The following is a 22,158-nucleotide window of genomic DNA, read 5'->3' as shown; positions in this document are numbered from 1 at the left end:
GCCTTTCCAAATCATGTCCAATCAACTGAATTTACCCCAGGTGGACTCGAATTAATATGTAGAAACATCTCAAGGAAGAATAGTGGAAACATGATGCACCTGAGCTCAATCTTGAGCTTCATTGCAAAGGCTGTGAATACCTATGTACATGTGATTTCGTAGTTGTTTATATATGTATATACAGTAGTGTTCAGAATAATAGTAGTGCTATGTGACTAAAAAGATTAATCCAGGTTTTGAGTATATTTCTTATTGTTACATAGGAAACAAGGTACCAGTAGATTCAGTAGATTCTCACAAATCCAACAAGACCAAGCATTCATGATATGCACACTCTTAAGGCTATGAAATTGGGATATTAGTAAAAAAAAGTAGAAAAGGTGGTGTTCACAATAATAGTAGCATCTGCTGGTGACGCTACAAACTCAAAACTATTATGTTCAAACTGCTTTTTTTAGCAATCCTGTGACTCACTAAACTAATATTTAGTTGTATAACCACAAGTTTTCATGATTTCTTCACATCTGCGAGGCATTGATTTTGTTGGCTTGGAACCAAGATTTTGCTCGTTTACTAGTGTGCTTGGGGTCATTGTCTTGTTGAAACACCCATTTCAAGGGCATGTGCTCTTCAGCATAAGGCAACATGACCTCTTCAAGTATTCTGACATATCCAAACTGATCCATGATACCTGGTATGCGATATATCGGCCCAACACCATAGTAGGAGAAACATGCCCATATCATGATGCTCACACCACCATGCTTCACTGTCTACACTGTGAACTGTGGCTTGAATTCAGAGTTTGGGGGTTGTCTCACAAACTGTCTGCAGCCCTTGGACCAAAAAAGAACAATTTTACTCTCATCAGTCCACAAAATATTCCTCCATTTCTCTTTAGGCCAGTTGATATGTTCTTTGGCAAATTGTAACCTCTTCTGCACATGTCTTTTATTTTAGAGAGGGACTTTGCGGGGGATTTTTGCAAATAAATTAAATTCACACAGGCGTCTTCTAACTGTCACAGCATTTACAGGTAACTCCACACTGTCTTTGATCATCCTGGAGCTGATCAATGGGTGAGCCTTTGCCATTCTGGTTATTCTTCTATCCATTTTGATGGTTGTTTTCTGTTTTCTTCCATGCATCTCTGGTTTTTTGTCCATTTTAAAGCATTGGAGATCATTGTAGATGAACAGCCTATAATTTTTTGCACCTGCTATAAGTTTTCCCCTCTCCAATCAACTTTTTAATCAAACTACGCTGTTCTTCTGAACAATGTCTTGAACGTCCCGTTTTCCTCAGGTTTTCAAAGAGAAAAGCATGTTCAACAGGTGCTGGCTTCATCCTTAAATAGGGGACCCCTGATTCACACCTGTTTGTTCCACAAAACTGACAAACTCACTGACTGAATGCCACACTACTATTATTGTGAACACCCCCTTTTCTACTTTTTTTTTTTACTAATAGCCCAATTTCATAGCCTTAAGACTGTGCATATCATGAATGCTTGGTCTTGTTGGATTTGTGAGAATCTATCTCTTGTTTCCCATGAAACAATAAGAAATATACTCAAAACCTGGATTAATCTTTTTAGTCACATAGCACTATTATTCTGAACACTACTGTATAAATTCGCAAAAATCTAAAAGTTTTCACATTGTCATTATGGGCTATTATGTGTAGAATTTTGAGGAAAAAATGAATTTCCTCCATTCTGGAATAAGGCTGTAACAAAATGTGGAAAAAGTGAAGCACTGTGAATACTTTTCAGATGCACTGTAAGTACACTCAACAAAAATATAAATGCAAACACTTTGGTTTTGCTCCCATTTTGTATGAGATGAACTCAAAGATCTAAAACTTTTTCCACATACACAATATCACCATTTCCCTCAATATATTCACAAACCAGTCTAAATCTGTGACAGTGAGCACTTCTCCTTTGCTGAGATAATCCATCCCACCTCACAGGTGTGCCATATCAAGATGCTGATTAGACACCATGATTAGTGCACAGGTGTGCCTTAGACTGTCCACAATAAAAGGCCACTCTGAAAGGTGCAGTTTTGTTTTATTGGGGGGGGGGATACCAGTCAGTATCTGGTGTGACCACCATTTGCCTCATGCAGTGCAACACATCTCCTTCGCATAGAGTTGATCAGGTTGTCAATTGTGGTCTGTGGAATGTTGGTCCACTCCTCTTCAATGGCTGTGCGAAGTTGCTGGATATTGGCAGGAACTGGTACACGCTGTCGTATACGCCGGTCTAGAGCATCCCAAACATGCTTAATGGGTGACATGTCCGGTGAGTATGCCGGCCATGCAAGAACTGGGACATTTTCAGCTTCCAAGAATTGTGTACAGATCCTTGCAACATGGGGCCGTGCATTATCCTGCTGCAACATGAGGTGATGTTCTTGGATGTATGGCACAACAATGGGCCTCAGGATCTCGTCACGGTATCTCTGTGCATTCAAAATGCCATCAATAAAATGCACCTGTGTTCTTCGTCCATAACAGACGCCTGCCCATACCATAACCCCACTGCCACCATGGGCCACTCGATCCACAACATTGACAACAGAAAACCGCTCACCCACACGACGCCACACACGCTGTCTGCCATCTGCCCTGAACAGTGTGAACCGGGATTCATCCGTGAAGAGAACACCTCTCCAACGTGCCAAACGCCAGCGAATGTGAGCATTTGCCCACTCAAGTCGGTTACGACGACGAACTGGAGTCAGGTCGAGACCCCGATGAGGATGACGAGCATGCAGATGAGCTTCCCTGAGATGGTTTGACAGTTTGTGCAGAAATGCTTTGGTTATGCAAACCGATTGTTTCAGCAGCTGTCCAAGTGGCTGGTCTCAGACAATCTTGGAGGTGAACATGCTGGATGTGGAGGTCCTGGGCTGGTGTGGTTACACATGGTCTGCGGTTGTGAGGCTGGTTGGATGTACTGCCAAATTCTCTGAAACGCCTTTGGAGATGGCTTATGGTAGAGAAATGAACATTCAATACACGAGCAACAGCTCTGGTTGACATTCCTGCTGTCAGCATGCCAATTGCACGCTCCCTCAAATCTTGTGACATCTGTGGCATTGTGCTGTGTGATAAAACTGCACCTTTCAGAGTGGCCTTTTATTGTGGGCAGTCTAAGGCACACCTGTGCACTAATCATGGTGTCTAATCAGCATCTTGATATGGCACACCTGTGAGGTGGGATGGATTATCTCAGCAAAGGAGAAGTGCTCACTATCACAGATTTAGACTGGTTTGTGAACAATATTTGAGGGAAATGGTGATATTGTGTATGTGGAAAAAGTTTTAGATCTTTGAGTTTATCTCATACAAAATGGGAGCAAAACCAAAAGTGTTGCATTTATATTTTTGTTGACTGTAGTTAGCTTTCGGTATTAAATCAAACTTTGCCCTCAAGGCAACACACAATCAAAAGCAGATATAATGTGACTGCCTCTTAGACACAAAAGAGATTAATTCCAAACAAACTTACCAAAATGTAATAGTATCCTCACGACCCCCGTCACACATAGCACAAATGGGGCTGAATGGCACCCGAATGACAAATCAACATTAAAAATTACATAATTAACAGGAAATAAAGGGGTTGAGTCCTTCTTCTAAAAATTGTTGAGGTCTAAGGTCTAAAGCAGTGATCCCCAAAGTATTCCAAAAGGGCGAAGAGGGTGCAGGTTTTCTTTGCAGCCACTGACTCCAGCAGGTGATTTCACTGATGAACTTATTCCATCTGTTCAAAGTGATGTTCATCAGGTGCAAAGAAAACCTGCATCCTCTTAGCACTTCCTGCAATACTTTGGACAATTTACATCATGCTGTCCTCAGAAAGAGATTTTAGGCATATTTTGTAGACATCTACACTCAAACACACCGCCCCCTCCACCCTGCTCCTCCTACAGAGTACAGACAGGACACAGAGACTCCCTGCAAGGGGAGAGTCAGAGAAAAAAAATCATCAGGAGATGACATGTTTCCCTGGTCCCCACAAATCAGTAATACAAAGTGTCAGGGGATCACCAAAGTACACTTATGGTTAATATGAATGAAATTGGTCAACTGGTTCTTGAGATATCACGCTAACAAGGGTGGCAATGACAATATCTTAAATATCTCACCGTGACCTAGAAATTAACCCCAAGGTCACTGTAATCAACTGACGGTGGGGATCACCCAAGTACACTCTTATGCTAAATATGAATGAAAGTAGTCAACTGGTTCTTGAGATGTTGCGCTAATAAGTGAAAACAGACAGACATGCTGATCACTATATCCACCATATTTCATAGTAAAAAAAACATTCTAAAAGACATTCTAAAAATCAATTTTTGAACTTTTTGAATGCGGCGCACATATGCATCCCTGTAATCCCTGCATCTGTACTAATTCAGTCAGAGTTGATATTTTAAGAATAAGAGCCTTTCCCTCCTTTAACTTGGATGGAGGTTTCTCATACTGAACAAGAAGGGACACATACAGATAACCAGATCTTTACAAAGGTTTTTACATGATTTTCCCACCATTCATACCACTGCACTCTCTATAACCAATACCAGAGCAGAAATTTTATCTTCAATCATTCAGACAAGAACCTTCTGGTTCTGTACTTACCAGGTAGGTCTCCTATGGAGATGGTGTTGGTATCCAGTCTGTAAGTGTCTTGTAACCGGAGGAGTGCTTTGGCTGCTCCAGTCTGGTCCTCATCTGTGGGGAAGAACTGCCTCTGGATGGTCAGGTTGGAAATAAATCCTAAAAGAGTAGAACAGATTAATATAGGAGACGATGATAATGTAGGAAATGCATAATTTCCATAAATGCCAGTGATCTATATTCCCGCCTACTGATCAATACAAATAAATTAAGATGTAAAATAAATAAATAAACAAACAAACAAACAAACAAACCCTGCGTCCACATATGAGGACATCTTTTTTTTTCTTCAAAAAATTCTTCCAGTTTAAGGTCAGTTGTAATTTTATCGGTTACTGGTTTGGAACCACTGGTCAGAACAATTGTGGAAAGTTATCAAGACGACATTACCCACTTTTGAATAACATTTCAAAGGTAACTGTAACAAACATTTGCTGTTCTTACATACTGATCTCAAAAGAGTACTGTGATTCATGATCCAGATCAGATGGTCGTGGTAATGCAGGTTTAAGGCGGATGCAAACTGTTGTAAAATAAGAAGTATGAGAAGATTTGAATGAGAAGGATAAGTGGGATCTTAGAAAATGAGTGAAATCAATAAATCATGCTCTCAAACTGAAAGCCCTCGCTCTTTAATAAAGACAAGTAATATACAGTGAGGAAAAGTATTTGAACACCCTGCGATTTTGCAAGTTCTCACTCCCACTGAAATTTTCATCAGGTGCATGTCCACTGTGAGAGACATAATCTAAAAAAAAAAAAATCCGTAAATCACAATGTATGATATTTTAATAATTTATTTGCATGTTACTGCTGCAAATAAGTATTTGATCCCCTACCAACCAGCAAGAATTCTGGCTCACACAGACCTGTTAATTTTTCTTTAATAAGCCCTCTTATTCTGTACTCTTTACCTGTATTAACTGCACCTGTTTCAACTTGTTACCTGTATAAAAGACACCTGTTCACACACTCAATCAACCACACTCCAACCTGTCCACCATAGCCAATACCAAAGAGCTGTCTAAGGACACCAGGGACAAAACTGTAGACCTGCACAAGGCTGGGATGGACTACATTACAACAGGCAAGCAGCTTGGTAGAAGACAACAACTGTTATGATTATTTATTAGAAAGTGGAAGAAACACAAGATGATTGTCAATCTCCCTCGGTCTGGGATTCCATGCAAGATCTCACTTTGTGGGGTAAGGATGATTCTGAGAAAGCTCAGAACTACACAGGAGGACCTGGTCAATGACCTGAAGAGAGCTGGGACCACAATCACAAAGATTACATTAGTAACACATGATGCTGTCATGGTTTAAAATCCTGCAGGGCAGCAAGGTCCCCCTGCTCAAGCCAGCACATGTCCAGGCCCGTTTGAAGTTCACCAGTGACCATCTGGATGATCCAGAGGAGGCATGGGAGAAGGTCATATGGTCAGATGAGACCAGAATAAAGCTTTTTGGAATCAACTCCACTTACCATGTTTAGAGGATGAGAACAACCCCAAGAAAACCATCCCAACCGTGAAGCATGGGGGTGGAAACATCATGCTCTGGGAGTGCTCTTCTGCAAGGGGACAGGACGACTGCACCCTATTGAAGGGAGGATGGATGGGGTCATGTATTGAGAGATTGTGGCAAACAACCTCCTTCCCTCAGTAAGAGCATTGAAGATGAATCATGGCTGGGTCTTTCAGCATGACAATGACCCCAAACACACAGCCAGGGCAACTAAGGAGGTGTTCCGTAAGAAGCATTTCCAGGTCCTGGAGTGGCCTGGCAAGTCTCCAGACCTGAACTCAATAGAAAATCTTTGGAGGGAGCTGAAACTCCAAACCTGAAAGATTTGGAGAAGATCTGTATGGAGGAGTGGACCAAAATCCCTGCTGCAGTGTGTGCAAACCTGGTGAAAAACTACAGGAAACGTTTGACCTCCGTAAGTGCAAACAAAGGCTACTGTACCAAATATTAAGATTATGTCTCTCATAGTGGACATGCACCTAAGATGAAAATTTCAGACCCCTCCATGATTTCAAAGTGGGAGAACTTGCAAAATCACAGGGTGTTCAAATACTTATTTTCCTCACTGTAAACGTCATATTATTTGGCACACCAATGGTCAATTTAGTTTCCAATTCATCTAATCTGCATGTCTTTGGAGGTTGGAGGACGCCAGAGCACCTAGAAAGAACACACGCAAACACAAGAACAACATGCAAACTCCACACAAAAAAGACCAGGAAGCAAACCTGGGACCATGTATCAGCCCTGCCACTGACGGCCTGTCCAGGATGTACCCCTCCATTCGCCCAATGACGGCTGGGATAGCCTCCAGCCCCTATGATCCTAAGAGGTGGAAATATACTGGGGTTTTTTTAACCACGCTGTCGTGTAAATAACCAGCTACATAACAAACATAAAGACTTGCTGATGGATTACAAGTGTTCCCGGAGGATACCATCAGAGGCTACACCAAGAGGTGCACGGAGGTAGTCATGGCCCTATCACACCTTGACGATTTAGGTTGCGTATCCCGCCCAATGAAAAATATGCCAAATATGCTGGCGTATGTCTCATAAGTTAAGTTCATGCAAGTTAAGATCATGTTGAAACACGCTGGTATACGGCACAGTACTTCAAAAAATTTTGGACATGCACAATATTTCCAATACATGCCAACCTATGGCTCATACGTGCAGGGGCATCGGACAGGGGGGGGTAAAGGGTACTATGTACCCAGGGACCAGAACATTGGGGGGGGCCCACAAAAAACTGGCATTAAATACATTTTGTGTTGCATGTTATTAATGTCCATACAATTCATGTTATAAAAGAATATAATTAGAATGAATGTATAAATGTTGCAAAACATAATTCTGCTCTAACAATAATACTGAAAGATCTCTGAGGGCCCTTCCACCCCTGCACAGTTGTACAATGGTTTAGTCCAGGCTCACAGGCGGCACTCTGACACATAGACACACATCACAAATGGGATCTCACAGAAAGAGGTGTTTAGTAGTGCTGAAACAACTAATCGATTTATTCGATTATTAAAATAGTTGTCAACTAATTTAGTCATTAGTTAGTTGTTAAATAACTTTGTTTTACCGCAAACGTTTCGTTTCTTCCATATAAATCATCCATTTCTGCAGTGCAGCTTTGCTTTGAACATTGAACCAATCGAAGCAGTGATTTGAAGATCAAAGCAGTGCTTCAATCTGGTGCTTTGTTGATTCAGTGTTTTGTTTCGCTTAATCTTAATTTTTCCCCACTAAAACCCCAAAGAGCATATGTCTGTGAGTAACATGTACCTTTTTATGTTAATTTGACCTGTTATGGTCTTCTGAAACAGTTGATAGATGTATTTTATAACTTAAACACGGGACAGATGCTAACGCGTTAGCATGTCTATGGCGTTTTTAATGTTGAAGATCAAATCAAATCAATTTTATTTATATAGCGCCAAATCACAACAAACAGTCACCCCGAGGGCACTTATATTGTAATGCAAAAGCCATACAATAATTACAGAAAAACCTCAATGGTCAAAACTACCCCCTATGAGCAAGCACGTGGCGACAGTGGGAAGGAAAACTCCCTTTTAACAGGAAGAAACTTCCAGCAGAACCAGGCTCAGGGAGGGGCAGTCTTCTGCTGGGACTGGTTGGGGCTGAGGGGAGAGAATCAGGAAAAAGACATGTTGTGGAAGAGAGCAGAGATCAATCACTAATGATTAAATGCACAGTGGTGCATACAGAGCAAAAAGAGGTGAATAAAAAGAAACACTCAGTGCATCATGGGAACCCCCCAGCAGTCTAAGTCTATAGCAGCATAACTAAGGGATGGTTCAGGGTCACCTGATCCAACCCTAACTATAAGCTTTAGCAAAAAGGAAAGTTTTAAGCTTAATCTTAAAAGTAGAGAGGGTGTCTGTCTCCCTAATCTGAACTGGGAGCTGGTTCCACAGGAGAGGAGCCTGAAAGCTGAAGGCTCTGCCTCCCATTCTACTCTTACAAACCCTAGGAACTACAAGTAAGCCTGCAGTCTGAGAGCGAAGCGCTCTATTGGGGTGATATGGTACTATGAGGTCCTAAGATAAGATGGGACCTGATTATTCAAAACCTTTTAAGTAAGAAGAAGAATTTTAAATTCTATTCTGGAATTAACAGGGAGCCAATGAAGAGAAGCCAATAAGGGTGAAATATGCTCTCTCCTTCTAGTCCCTGTCAGTACTCTAGCTGCAGCATTTTGAATTAACTGAAGGCTTTTCAGGGAACTTTTAGGAAGTTAGCATTAAGCTGTTGCAGCTGTCAGCACATTTGTTTTCTGTATAATAATTCATGGCTCAGCATTTGTTGTAAAAGAGTCAAATGTATTGCAAATTATAATATTTTATTCATTTATTTTTATTTATGTATCAATAATAATAATACCAACAACAACAATATAATATAATAATAACTAATAATGCCACAATACAGTTTTAGAGAAACGGACAAAAAGAATCTGATAAAATGAAATAGAAAAGATTAAACCAACTAACAATTAACATAAATAAAAACATACAGAAATAAATAACTGTTTCCTGTGAACACCTAGTGACTCTTAAACCTCCACTTCATCCCTGTTTTATTTAAGCTTAATGACAATTTGTTTTGGTCAAACCACATCTAAGCTGTGTTTTTACACAAGAAAAAAAAAATAAAATGCAGTAAACTGCACATTTGTGTCTTTTTTCATGAAAATATCTTATTAAATATACACATATTACACTTTAGTCAGGCCTTTAAAATACTTTCATGGACTCTTGCTGTAATATGTTTGTCAGTGGTTGAGATAGTTGCTGTAGGCATCTAAAAATGCTCATAATCAGGTTAAACCTGATAGAAATCTCTTTGTGGTGTGTCGGTGATGTATGTATGTATGTGCAAAATAAAACAAAACACTACTCCAGGTATCTATGAAGGTGGGCTTCATAGATAATTGGCAAAGCTTCTGGGGAAAACCTGGTCTTGTTAGGAGAGACGGCATCCATCCCACTTTGAATGGAGCAGCTATCATTTCTAGAAATCTGGCCAATTTTCTTAAATCCTCCAAACCGTGACTATCCAGGGTTGGGACCAGGAAGCAGAGTTGTAGTCTTACACACCTCTCTGCAGCTTCTCTCCCCCTGCCATCCCCTCATTACCCCATCCCCCGTAGAGACGGTGCCTGCTCCCAGACTACCAATAACCAGCAAAATCTATTTAAGCATAAAAAATTCAAAAAGAAAAAAATAATATAGCACCTTCAACTGCACCACAGACTAAAACAGTTAAATGTAGTCTATTAAACATTAGGTCTCTCTCTTCTAAGTCCCTGTTGGTAAATGATAAATAATTGATCAACATATTGATTTATCTGCCTAACAGAAACCTGGTTACAGCAGGATGATATGTTAGTTAAATGAGTCAACACCCCCGAGTCACAGCAATCTTCCATTCCAGCTTATTAATTAATCAAAAACCCAGACAGAGCTTTAATTCATTTGAAAGCTTGTTTCTTAGTCTTGTCCATCCAAATTGGAAGTCCCAAAAACCAGATTATTTGTTATTATCTATCGTCCACCTGGTCCGTTACTGTGAGTTTCTCTGTAAATTTTCAGACCTTTGTCTGACTTAGTGCTTAGCTCAGATAAGATAATTATAGTGGGCGATTTTAACATCCACACAGATGCTGAGAATGACAGCCTCAACACTGCATTTAATCTATTATTAGACTCTATTGGCTTTGCTCAAAAAGTAAATGAGTCCACCCACCACTTTAATCATATCTTAGATCTTGTTCTGACTTATGGTATGGAAATAGAAGACTTAACAGTATTCCCTGAAAACTCCCTTCTGTCTGATCATTTCTTAATAACATTTACATTTACTCTGATGGACTACCCAGCAGTGGGGAATAAGTTTCATTACACTAGAAGTCTTTCAGAAAGCGCTGTAACTAGGTTTAAGGATATGATTCCTTCTTTATGTTCTCTAATGCCATATACCAACACAGTGCAGAGTAGCTACCTAACTCTGTAAGGGAGATAGAGTATCTCGTCAATAGTTTTACATCCTCATTGAAGGACAACTTTGGATGCTGTAGCTCCTCTGAAAAAGAGAGCTTAAATCAGAAGTGTCTGACTCCGTGGTATAACTCACAAACTCGTAGCTTAAAGCAGATAACCCGTAAGTTTGGAGGGGAAATGGCGTCTCACTAATTTAGAAGATCTTCACTTAGCCTGAAAAAGAGTCTGTTGCTCTATAAAAAAGCCCTCCGTAAAGCTAGGACATCTTTCTACTCATCACTAATTGAAGAAAAATAGAACAACCCCAGGTTTCTTTTCAGCACTGTAGCCAGGCTGACAAGAGTCAGAGCTCTATTGAGCTGAGTATTCCATTAACTTTAACTAGTAATGACTTCATGACTTTCTTTGCTAACAAAATTTTAACTATTAGAGAAAAAATTACTCATAACCATCCAAAGACATATCGTTATCTTGGCTGCTTTCAGTGATGCCGGTATTGGTTAGACTCTTCTCTCAGATGTTCTGAGTTATTTTCATTAGTTACTATCAATCCAAAACCATCAACATGTTTATTAGACCCCATTCCTACCAGGCTGCTCAAGGAAGCCCTACCATTATTTAATGCTTCGATCTTAAATATGATCAATCTATCTTTGTAGTTGGCTATGTACCACAGGCTTTTAAGGTGGGCAGTAATTAACCATTACTTAAAAAGCCATCACTTGACCAGCTATCTTAGCTAATTATAGGCCAATCTCCAACCTTCCTTTTCTCTCAAAAATTCTTGAAAGGGTAGTTGTAAAACAGCTAACTGATCATCTGCAGAGGAATGGTCTATTTGAAGAGTTTCAGTCAGGTTTTTAGAATTCATCATAGTACAGAAACAGCATTAGTGAGGTTACAAATGATCTTCTTATGGCCTCGACAGTGGACTCATCTCTGGCTTGTTCTGTTAGACCTCAGTCTGCTTTTGATACTGTTGACCATAAAATTTTATTACAGAGATTAGAGCATGCCATAGGTATTAAAGGCACTGCGCTGCGGGTGGTTTGAATCATATTTGTCTAATAGACTTACAATTTGTTCATGTAAATGGGGAATCTTCTTCACAGACTAAAGTTAATTATGGAGTTCCACAAGGTTCTGTGCTAGGACCAATTTTATCACGTATCAATGCTTCCTTAGGCAGTATTATTAGACTGGTATTGCTTAAATTTTCATTGTTACGCAGATTATACCCAGCTTATCTATCCATGAAGCCAGAGGACACACCAATTAGCTACAACTGCAGGATGTCTTACAGACATAAAGACATGGATGACCTCTAATTTCCTGCTTTTAACTCAGATAAACTGAAGTTATGTACTTGGCCCCACAAATCTTAGAAACATGGTGTCTAACCAGATCCTTACTCTGGATGGTATTACCCTGACCCTCTAGTAATACTGTGAGAAATCTTGGAGTCATTTTTGATTCAGGATATGTCATTCAAAGCGCATATTAAACAAATATGTAGGACTGCTTTTTTGCATTTACGCAATATCTCTAAAATCAGAAAGGTTCTTGTCTCAGAGTGATGCTGAAAAACTAATTTCATTGCATTTATTTCCTCTAGGCATGGACTACTGTAATCATTATTTCAGGTTGTCCTAAAGTTCCTAAAAAGCCTCAGTTAATTCAAAATGCTGCAGCTAGAGTACTGACGGGAAACTAGAAGGAGAGAGCATATCTCACCCATATTGGCCTCTCTTTATTGGCTTCCTGTTAATTCTAGAATAGAATTTAAAATTATTCTTCTTACTTATAAGGTTTTGAATAATCAGGTCCCATCTTATCTTAGGGATCTCGTAGTACCATATCACCCCAATAGAGCGCTTCGCTCTCAGACGCAGGCATTACCTTGTAGTTCCTAGGGTTTGTAAGAGTAGAATGGGAGGCAGAGCCTTCAGCTTTCAGGCTCCTCTCCTGTGAACCAGCTCCCAATTCAGATCAGGGAGACAGACACCCTCTCTACTTTAAGATTAGGCTTAAAACTTTCCTTTTTGCTAAAGCTTATAGTTAGGGCTGGATCAGGTGACCCCTGAAACCATCCCTTAGTTATGCTGCTATAGACGTAGACTGCTGGGGGGTTCCCATTGATGCACTGTTTCTTTCTCTTTTTGCTCTGTATGCTATACATCTGCATTTAATCATTAGTGATCGATCTCTGCTCCCCTCCACAGCATGTCTTTTTCCTGGTTCTCTCCCTCAGCCCCAACCAGTCCCAGCAGAAGACTGCCCCTCCCTGAGCCTGGTTCTGCTGGAGGTTTCTTCCTGTTAAAAGGGAGTTTTTCCTTCCCACTGTAGCCAAGTGCTTGCTCACAGGGGGTCGTTTTGACCGTTGGGGTTTTACATAATTATTGTATGGCCTTGCCTTACAATATAAAGCGCCTTGGGGCAACTGTTTGTTGTGATTTGGCGCTATATAAAAAAAATTGACTGATTGATTGATGTTTTTGACGAGAATCTAACATCATAACTTTGTTACAAGGTCAAACGTTGATGTTGCGTGATAAAGGCCTTTTAATGATAACTCATGTATGTATATAATAACGTAAGTAAAAAAAAAACAAAATGATTCATCAAAAAAATAATCAACCGATGAACTGATTAGTAAAATAATCGTTAGTTGCAGCCCTAGTGTTTAGGCTGAAATAAAATGTCTTTCCTAAAAAAAAATCAAAGTCCGGATTTCAAAAAGAAGAGAAAAAAGGACAGGGAAAGAAAACTAAATGAGGGAAAGCAGCTGCTAACCAAATTCTTTGAAAAGAGAGGTGAGCTTGAAAGCTAGCTATATTGAGTTGGGGGGTCTGGGGGACCAAACTGCACCATTTTCTAGAAAAATGGTGCAATTTGGTGCATTCCTGTGCATTTTAACAGAGGGAATGCAAATGGTGCAATTTGGTGCATTCCTGTGCATTTTAACAGATGGGAATGCACCAAATTGCACCATTGTCTAGAAAAATGGTGCAATTTGGTGCATTCTCTCTGTTAAAATGCACCCAGACCCCCCAACTCAATATTGCTCCCCCAACTTTAAAAAGGGTTCTGACTCCCAGGTGTGATCTAAGGTATACGAGTACATGATTTGCGTTAATAAAAAAGAACATAACAGTGTGTGTGTGTATATGTGTGTGTGTGTGGGGGGGGGGGGGGGGGGGGGGCTTCAATATGGCTAGTACCTAGGGCCCAGAATTTGGTGCTACGCCCCTGCATACATGGGCCATAAGTTGTAGGTAAATCACGCAATTGTTGACACACATTTCTTGTAAGTTACTCATAAGTTGAAATACACCCAATGATTGGCTCAACATCTGAAAGCTGCAGTCCTCATGCAAACAGTGACTGTTTCAACTATTAAAACCATTCATACAAAGAGTAAATACAAAGTCTTAATCTTACCTGCTATGTCCTGTCAGTCAGATTCATCATCACAGCCGGACAAAAACCTATCCACATAGTGTCCTGATTTTGGAAAACGTCTGAAAATACTTTAGTTCCTTATTGTGGCTGAAGAAACAATGTTTTTAAAGAAGTCGATCTCTGTTTTGTCTGCTCCCAGTGCATTTCTCAGCCTGAACCAGAGAACGCCAGCGCTTTGTGCCACAACAAGACAATTAACTGATTTTAAAAGTTGAAAGAGTCACAGCACATTCATTCATTGACGTCATTCATTCATTCACGTCAGCATTTAACACAGGCATCATCTGACTCTTCAGCATTTTGCATGCGATGAAAAGAAATCCCATGATGCGCCAAGACAAAAACAAAATTTTATTCAATTTAAAAAAATGTTACATTACTCTGTTTGGCCTCCGTGTGGAGGGGTGAGGCTGCGCAACAGCAACAGCTCGATGACGTTCATGTCAACATCTGCATGCTCCACCTACAGGAAAAAACTGTTCTACTGGTGGTGGAAATGCAAGCCAATCCAGACTTAACCATTCCAACCTGTACCATACCGACCCAGACTGCTCGGTGGAAACAGGGCTGTTGGCATACACTGGCTAAATTGTTATATTGTGACAGCTACATAATTTATTCGATGAAGCCAGCATATTCGCAAATCTTTCATAAGTTGGCATACGCTGGCTAAATCGTCAAGGTGTGAGAGGACTATCAGACCATGTAGAGCTTCTGGATCTGTATGCTGTAAACAAATCTAAAATTTCAATGATCTCTTGCCAGCTGTTTCTGACAAACATATTTTTCGCTGTGCAATGCCAACGACACACCAAATAAATGTGACAATTGTAGACTTGGTCACACAACTCTGAAAAAAACTTTCTCCCATTGTTTGTTACTGCTGATCATCTTGACAGTGCCACTACTGTTCATGCATGTGTTGCAGAATGTACATGCATCACATTCATTTCTGAGGATGTGCACAACTGACTCACCAAATGGATACACAAGGCAGTCATCGTGCACATGCAGATGCACAGTTAAAGCAGGTATATTTTAGCAAAAATTGGAATAAGGTGGTTTGGAAAACAGATGGATGGACTACTCGGACTCCACTTGTTTGGACTGTGTGGGACAACCAGAATAGCCAGAAAGAGGAGCACAACTAGGCTAAGATAAGGCTAACTATCATGTTTTCAAAATATTTAAGTGTTTTAAAACATTTAATAACGTTTAGTGAGGTAAATATGTACATGTTTAGCTCTGACCAGATTTTTTCTCTGTTCAATGGTGGCTAAAAGCTGTTTACCTCTGGAGTTCTGGGTGCCTCGTACAATAACATTAATTAGCTCCATGTAATGTGTAGTTGCGTCATGAAGGGCGCCCGGCATAAAACTCATGCCAATTCAACATGCAGAGCCACCTTGGTGCAAAGTTTGGTCAAAGTGCGCACAAAGTGCGCATGATGCAGGACTCGTGCAAAACCGTGTAAATCGTCCTTGCCCCTAACACCTCGTACACCTGTTGCTACAACTACACTCAACAAAAATATAAATGCAACACTTTTGGTTTTGCTCCCATTTTGTATGAGATGAACTCAAAGATCTAAAACTTTTTCCACATACACAATATCACCATTTCCCTTAAATATTGTTCACAAACCAGTCTAAATCTGTGATAGTTAGCACTTCTCCTTTGCTGAGATAATCCATCTCACCTCACAGGTGTGCCATACCAAGATGCTGATTAGACACCCATGATTAGTGCACAGGTGTGCCTTAGACTGCCCACAATAAAAGGCCACTCGGAAAGGTGCAGTTTTGTTTTATTGAGGGGGGTGACCAGTCAGTATCTGGTGTGACCACCATTTGCCTCATGCAGTGCAACACATCTCCTTCGCATAGAGTTGGTCAGGTTGTCATTTTGGCCTGTGGAATGTTGGTCCACTCCTCTTCAATGGCTGTACGAAGTTGCTGGATATTGGTAGGAACTGGTACACGCTGTCGTATACGCCGGTTCAGAGCATCCCAAACATGCTCAATGGGTGACATGTCCGGTGAGTATGCCGGCCATGCAAGAACTGGATATTTTCAGCTTCCAAGAATTGTGTACAGATCCTTGCAACATGGGCCGTGCATTATCCTGCTGCAACATGAGGTGATGTTCTTGGATGTATGGCACAACAATGGCCTCAGGATCTCGTCACGGTATCTCTGTGCCATTCAAAATGCCATCAATAAAATGCACCTGTGTTCTTCGTCCATAACAGACGCCTGCCCATACCATAACCCCACCGCCACCATGGGCCACTCGATCCACAACACTGACATCAGAAAACCGCTCACCCACACGACGCCACACACGCTGTCTGCCATCTGCCCTGGACAGTGTGAACCGGGATTCATCCGTGAGAGAAACACCTCTCCAACATGCCAAACGCCAGCATATTGTGAGCATTTGCCCACTCAAGTCGGTTACGACGACGAACTGGAGTCAGGTCGAGACCCAGATGAGGACGACGAGCATGCAGATGAGCTTCCCTGAGACGGTTTCTGACAGTTTGTGCAGAAATTCTTTGGTTATGCAAACTGATTCTTTCAGCAGCTGTCCGAAGTGGCTGGTCTCAGACGATCTTGGAGGTGAACATGCTGGATGTGGAGGTCCTGGGCTGGTGTGGTTACACGTGGTCTGCGGTTGTAAGGCTGGTTGATGTACTGCCAAATTTTCTGAAACGCCTTTGGAGACGGCTTAGGTAGAGAAATCAATCAATCAATCAATTTTTTTATAGAGCGCCAAATCACAACAAACAGTTGCCCCAAGGCGCTTTATATTGTAAGGCAAGGCCATACAATAATTATGTAAAACCCCACGGTCAAAACGACCCCCTGTGAGCAAGCACTTGGCTACAGTGGGAAGGAAAAACTCCCTTTTAACAGGACGAAACCTCCAGCAGAACCAGGCTCAGGGAGGGGCAGTCTTCTGCTGGGACTGGTTGGGGCTGAGGGAGAGAACCAGGAAAAAGACATGCTGTGGAGGGGAAGCAGAGATCGATCACTAATGATTAAATGCAGAGTGGTGCATACAGAGCAAAAAGAGAAAGAAACAGTGCATCATGGGAACCCCCCAGCAGTCTACGTCTATAGCAGCATAACTAAGGGATGGTTCAGGGTCACCTGATCCAGCCCTAACTATAAGCTTTAGCAAAAAGGAAAGTTTTAAGCTAATCTTAAAAGTAGAGAGGGTGTCTGTCTCCCTGATCTGAATTGGGAGCTGGTTCCACAGGAGACGGAGCCTGAAAGCTGAAGGCTCTGCCTCCCATTCTACTCTTACAACCCTAGGAACTACAAGTAAGCCTGCAGTCTGAGAGCGAAGCGCTCTATTGGGGTGATATGGTACTACGAGGTCCCTAAGATAAGATGGGACCTGATTATTCAAAACTTATAAGTAAGAAGAAGAATTTTAAATTCTATTCTAGAATTAACAGGGTTAGGGTTAGGGTTAATCTGCCAATTAAATTTTGCTTCTTCTTGCATGAAGCAGTAGCACCACATTTCAAAAACAAATGTGACATAGACCAATATGACATATATTGTTTGATTTTCATGACAGTTTTTGACAGGTGCAACTAATATTCTGATGTGACTTATTGTCCATAAAACATGGTACTGCATCCTGAGATCGCTATGCAACTTTCTAACATCAGCTGCCTAGAGATGGCTTGTCTGTACACATTGAGGAGTGAAAAGTGTGAATGTATCTTTGGACTTACCATCACTGGTGTCGCTGAGCACAAGCCTCTCTAGGTCTCCCCACTCCGTATTAAGCCTCTTCACCAGCTTGAAAGCAATTGACAGGATGCCCCAGGAATCCCTCAGGGTCCTGTGTGGCTGTCGCTGTTAACAAATCCAACTTATCAGCCCACCTAACAGAAAGTAAGTGGTACAGAGTTGGAGGTCAAATTAGTTACCCTGTGGAATCAAAGAACCATCAGTAAATATACAAGGTCTGTTAGAAAAGTATCCGAACCTTTTTATTTTTGCAAAAACCATATGGATTTGAATCACGTGTGATTGCATCAGCCAAACTTGAACCTTCGTGCGCATGCATGAGTTTTTTCACGCCTGTCAGTTGCATCATTCGCCTGTGAGCAGGCTTTGTGTGAGCAGTGGTCCACCCCTCTCGTCGGATTTTTTATTGCGAATAAAATGTCTGAACGATTTGGAGCTTTGCTGCATCAAATTTTTCCAGAAACTGTGAGAGACCTCCAGGTGGACACCATTCGGAAAATTCAGATGGCTTTCAGTGACGATTTTATGGGGATTACACAGATTAAGGAGTGCTCCAGTCGGTTTAAAGACCGCCCACAGAGTCTGAGAGCGCAGCGCACTCCGAGCGCCAATCGACAGGCTGAAACCCCGCTGAAACAACCAGATCATTTCCAAAGTGAAGGCTTTGTTGATCCGGGACATCGTGTGACTTCCACAGAAATGGCAGAAGACGTGGACATCACCACTTTTTCGGCACATTCCACTGTTACAGGAGTTTTTCTCATGGAAAGAGAAGAGGAGGGATGCGCCACGGAGCCACTCATGGCGCGGACAAAGTACTCCGTGTTGGTCTCACAGGACGGCTTTCAGATGGCTTTCACACGGCTTCGGTGGCTTTTCAGTTGTGTGACTATCCGAGAAATTGTGAATGAGCTGGACATGCCAGAACATTGTCTTGTGAGGCTTCATCACGGCGTTGCTTTGTGCCATGCGGCTCCGTCCCGACGCGCAAATTTCTCCGCACGTCTGTCTCAATGTGCCAAAAAGTGCTGATGTCCACGTCTTCTGCACTTTCTGTGGAAGTCAGACGACGTCCCAGATCAACAAAGCCTTCACTTTGGAAAAGAACGGCACATTCCACTGTTACAGGAGTTTTGTCATGGAAAGAGGAGAAATTTGCGCGTCGGGACGGAGATGCATGGCGCAAAGCAAGCCGTGATGAAGCCTCACAGAACGTGTTCTAGCATGTCCAGCTCATTCACAATTTCTCGGATAGTCACACGACTGAAAAGCCACCGAAAGCCGTCTGAAAGCCATCTGAAAGCCGTCCTGTGAGACCAACACGGAGGTGCTTTTGTCCGGGCCATGAGCGGCTCCATGGCGCATCCCTCCGCTTCTTTTTCCATGACATAAACTCCTGTAACAGTGGAATGTGCCGAAAAAGTGGTGATGTCCATGTCTTCTGCCATTTCTATGGAAGTCAGACGACGTCCCGGATCAACAAAGCCTTCACTTTGGAAATGATCTGGTTGTTTCAGCGGGGTTTGAGCCTGTCGATCGGCGCTCAGAGTGCGCCGCGCTCTCAGACGCTGTGGGCGGTCTTTAAACCGACTAGAGCACTCCTTATTCTGTGTAATCCCCATAAAATCATCCCTCAAAGCCATTTGAATTTTCCGAATGGTTACCACCTGGAGGTCTCTCACAGTTTCTGGAAAAAATTGAAGCAGCAAAGCTCCAAATCGTTCAGACATTTATTCGCAATAAAATACGACGAGAGGGGTGGACCACTGCTCACACAAAGCCTGCTCACAGGCGAGTGACGCAACCGACAGGCGTGAAAAAACTCACGCATGCGCAGGTTCAAGCTTGGCTGATGCAATCACACGTGATTCAAATCCATATGGTTTTTGCAAAAAATAAAAAGGTCGGATACTTTTCTAACAGACCTCGTACGTGCTGTAGGTGTACTTGCATGTTTGTCCATTCTGAAGTGCATTGTATAAATGCTGGTCTGGATTCATACCAATATTATCTGTGTTTTCGATATCAGACTCACTGTTTGATCGTTGTAACTTGCTTTCCTCCGCTCTGATGTATTCCTTCAATGAAGTCACAAGGTCCTTTTCTGGTATAACAGGTCTGTCATTTGTCCTACGAGAAGCAATGAAAAATATTTCATTAGTACTACTGTTTACTATACAATCCACTGCTAATCCTAATTGTGATTACAAGTTACGGAATTAAACTCAGCTTTCCAAATGTTTTATAGGAAAAATTAGATACTGACAAAAATCAGAGAAAATCTGAGTTGTACCTATGGAGGTGAAGAAGCTATTATGGGCAGAGAGGGACTGTAGGCTGCTCAACAACAGCAAACAGTAACACGGCAGCACCAACCTGAGGAATAAGAGGAATTAATAGAATTTCTGCTGAATTTTATATATATATATATTACACACACACACAAAATGTGTTCATGAGTCACAGAGTTGACTTGAGCTCAAACAGTAATAATAATCAGCTACATGTATCATTTCCATCTGCTGACATTTAGATTGATCCTTGTTCTCTTCACAGTTCCAGCTGGACTACAAATACCACAAACTTACTGTTGAGAAGAATGCACAATTTACTTTCCAACATGTCTGCTTTACCACAGAGAAGACCATGTGCGGTTTTGTCAGTGACCTGACATCTAACCTAACAAGATTAGACCGGACTAGATAGAACTTTACTGATCCCTTGGAAAGACTTTCTCGGGAAATTGAGGTTCCAGCAGCACTGTATAGCAGTACACGCGGTAAGAAGCACACAGAGTATCAAAAGTGAAAGTAAAAAAGAAAAACAGCTTGCAAATATAAATATAAATACCAGACATACTGATCAATACTGGTTTACTGGCAACTACTGTTCCTTTCATTCCTGACCTCTGTCTTCCTGTTACTCCTCCTCCTCCCTAGTGAGGAGTTGTACAGTTTGATGGACTGAGGGACAAAGGATTTTTTCAGTCTGTTGGTCCTGCAATTAGGAAGAAGCAGTCTGTGGCTGAAAAGGCTCCTCTGGTTGCTGATGACGGTGTGCAGAGGGTGACTGGCATTGTCCATAATGTCCAGCAGTTTGTCCAGTGTTCTCTTCTCTGTCACCGTCACCAGAGAGTCCAGCTTCATGGCAACCACAGAGCCAGCCCGCCTGATCAGTTTGTCCAGCCTGGATGTGTCCTTCTTGGATGTGCTGCCCCCAGCACACCAATGTGTAAAAGAGGACGCTGGCTACTATGAACTGGTAGAACACCCACAGGAGTTTCCTACAGATATTAAACGACCACAACCTCCTCAGAAAGTACAGCCTGCTCTGTCCCTTCTTGTACAGGTGGTTGGTGTGAGTTGTCCAGTCCAGTTTGCCGTCCAGCCACAGCCTGAGGTACTTGTAGGAATCCACAGCCTCCACCTCAGCTTCCTCCATCAGAACTAGTCACGGACTTGGTCTGGATTATTCATGGACTAGCACCTCCCTACTTAGCTGACCATCCTACGTACCAGCCCGGGCGCTGCGTTCTCAGGGTGCGGGCTACTTGTGTCTCTAGGGTGAATAATGGTCTCTGGTCACAAGCATTCTCTAAATAAAGAGAAAGCTCTGTGATAAAACAGTCAGATTCTATAAGGCTTTCAAGTCCAGACTTAAGACGCATTATTTTCTCTTTCGTATGGCTAGCATAGTATGTTACTACAACCCCTGGCAAAAATTATGGAATCACCGGCCTCGGAGGATGTTCATTCAGTTGTTTAATTTTGTAGAAAAAAAGCAGATCACAGACATGACACAAAACTAAAGTCATTTCAAATGGCAACTTTCTGGCTTTAAGAAACACTATAAGAAATCAAGAAAAAAAAATTGTGGCAGTCAGTAACAGTTACTTTTTTAGACCAAGCAGAGGGAAAAAAATATGGACTCACTCAATTCTGAGGAATAAATTATGGAATCACCCTGTAAATTTTCATCCCCAAAACTAACACCTGCATCAAATCAGATCTGCTCGTTAGTCTGCATCTAAAAAGGAGTGATCACACCTTGGAGAGCTGTTGCACCAAGTGGACTGACATGAATCATGGCTCCAACACGAGAGATGTCAACTGAAACAAAGGAGAGGATTATCAAACTCTTAAAAAGGGTAAATCATCACGCAATGTTGCAAAA

General features: G+C 41.7%; 1 protein-coding gene across 1 annotated transcript in view; it reads right to left on the bottom strand.

Annotated features, from left to right (window-relative positions):
• The window catches only part of LOC117523648 (prolyl 4-hydroxylase subunit alpha-1-like), a 77,433-nt gene that overhangs the window by 17,298 nt on the left and 37,977 nt on the right, over positions 1-22,158 (bottom strand). The window contains exon 5 of the mRNA XM_034185221.1: positions 4,654-4,791. Within this exon, the coding sequence (XP_034041112.1) occupies positions 4,654-4,791 (138 nt within the window). The remainder of the gene's footprint in view (positions 1-4,653; positions 4,792-22,158) is intronic.

The sequence above is a fragment of the Thalassophryne amazonica genome, chromosome 13 (genome assembly GCF_902500255.1).
Source record: "Thalassophryne amazonica chromosome 13, fThaAma1.1, whole genome shotgun sequence".
Taxonomy (NCBI): Eukaryota; Metazoa; Chordata; class Actinopteri; order Batrachoidiformes; family Batrachoididae; genus Thalassophryne; species Thalassophryne amazonica.
Note: the sequence above shows the minus strand (reverse complement) of the source record. Positions and strands in the feature narration are given on the sequence as shown.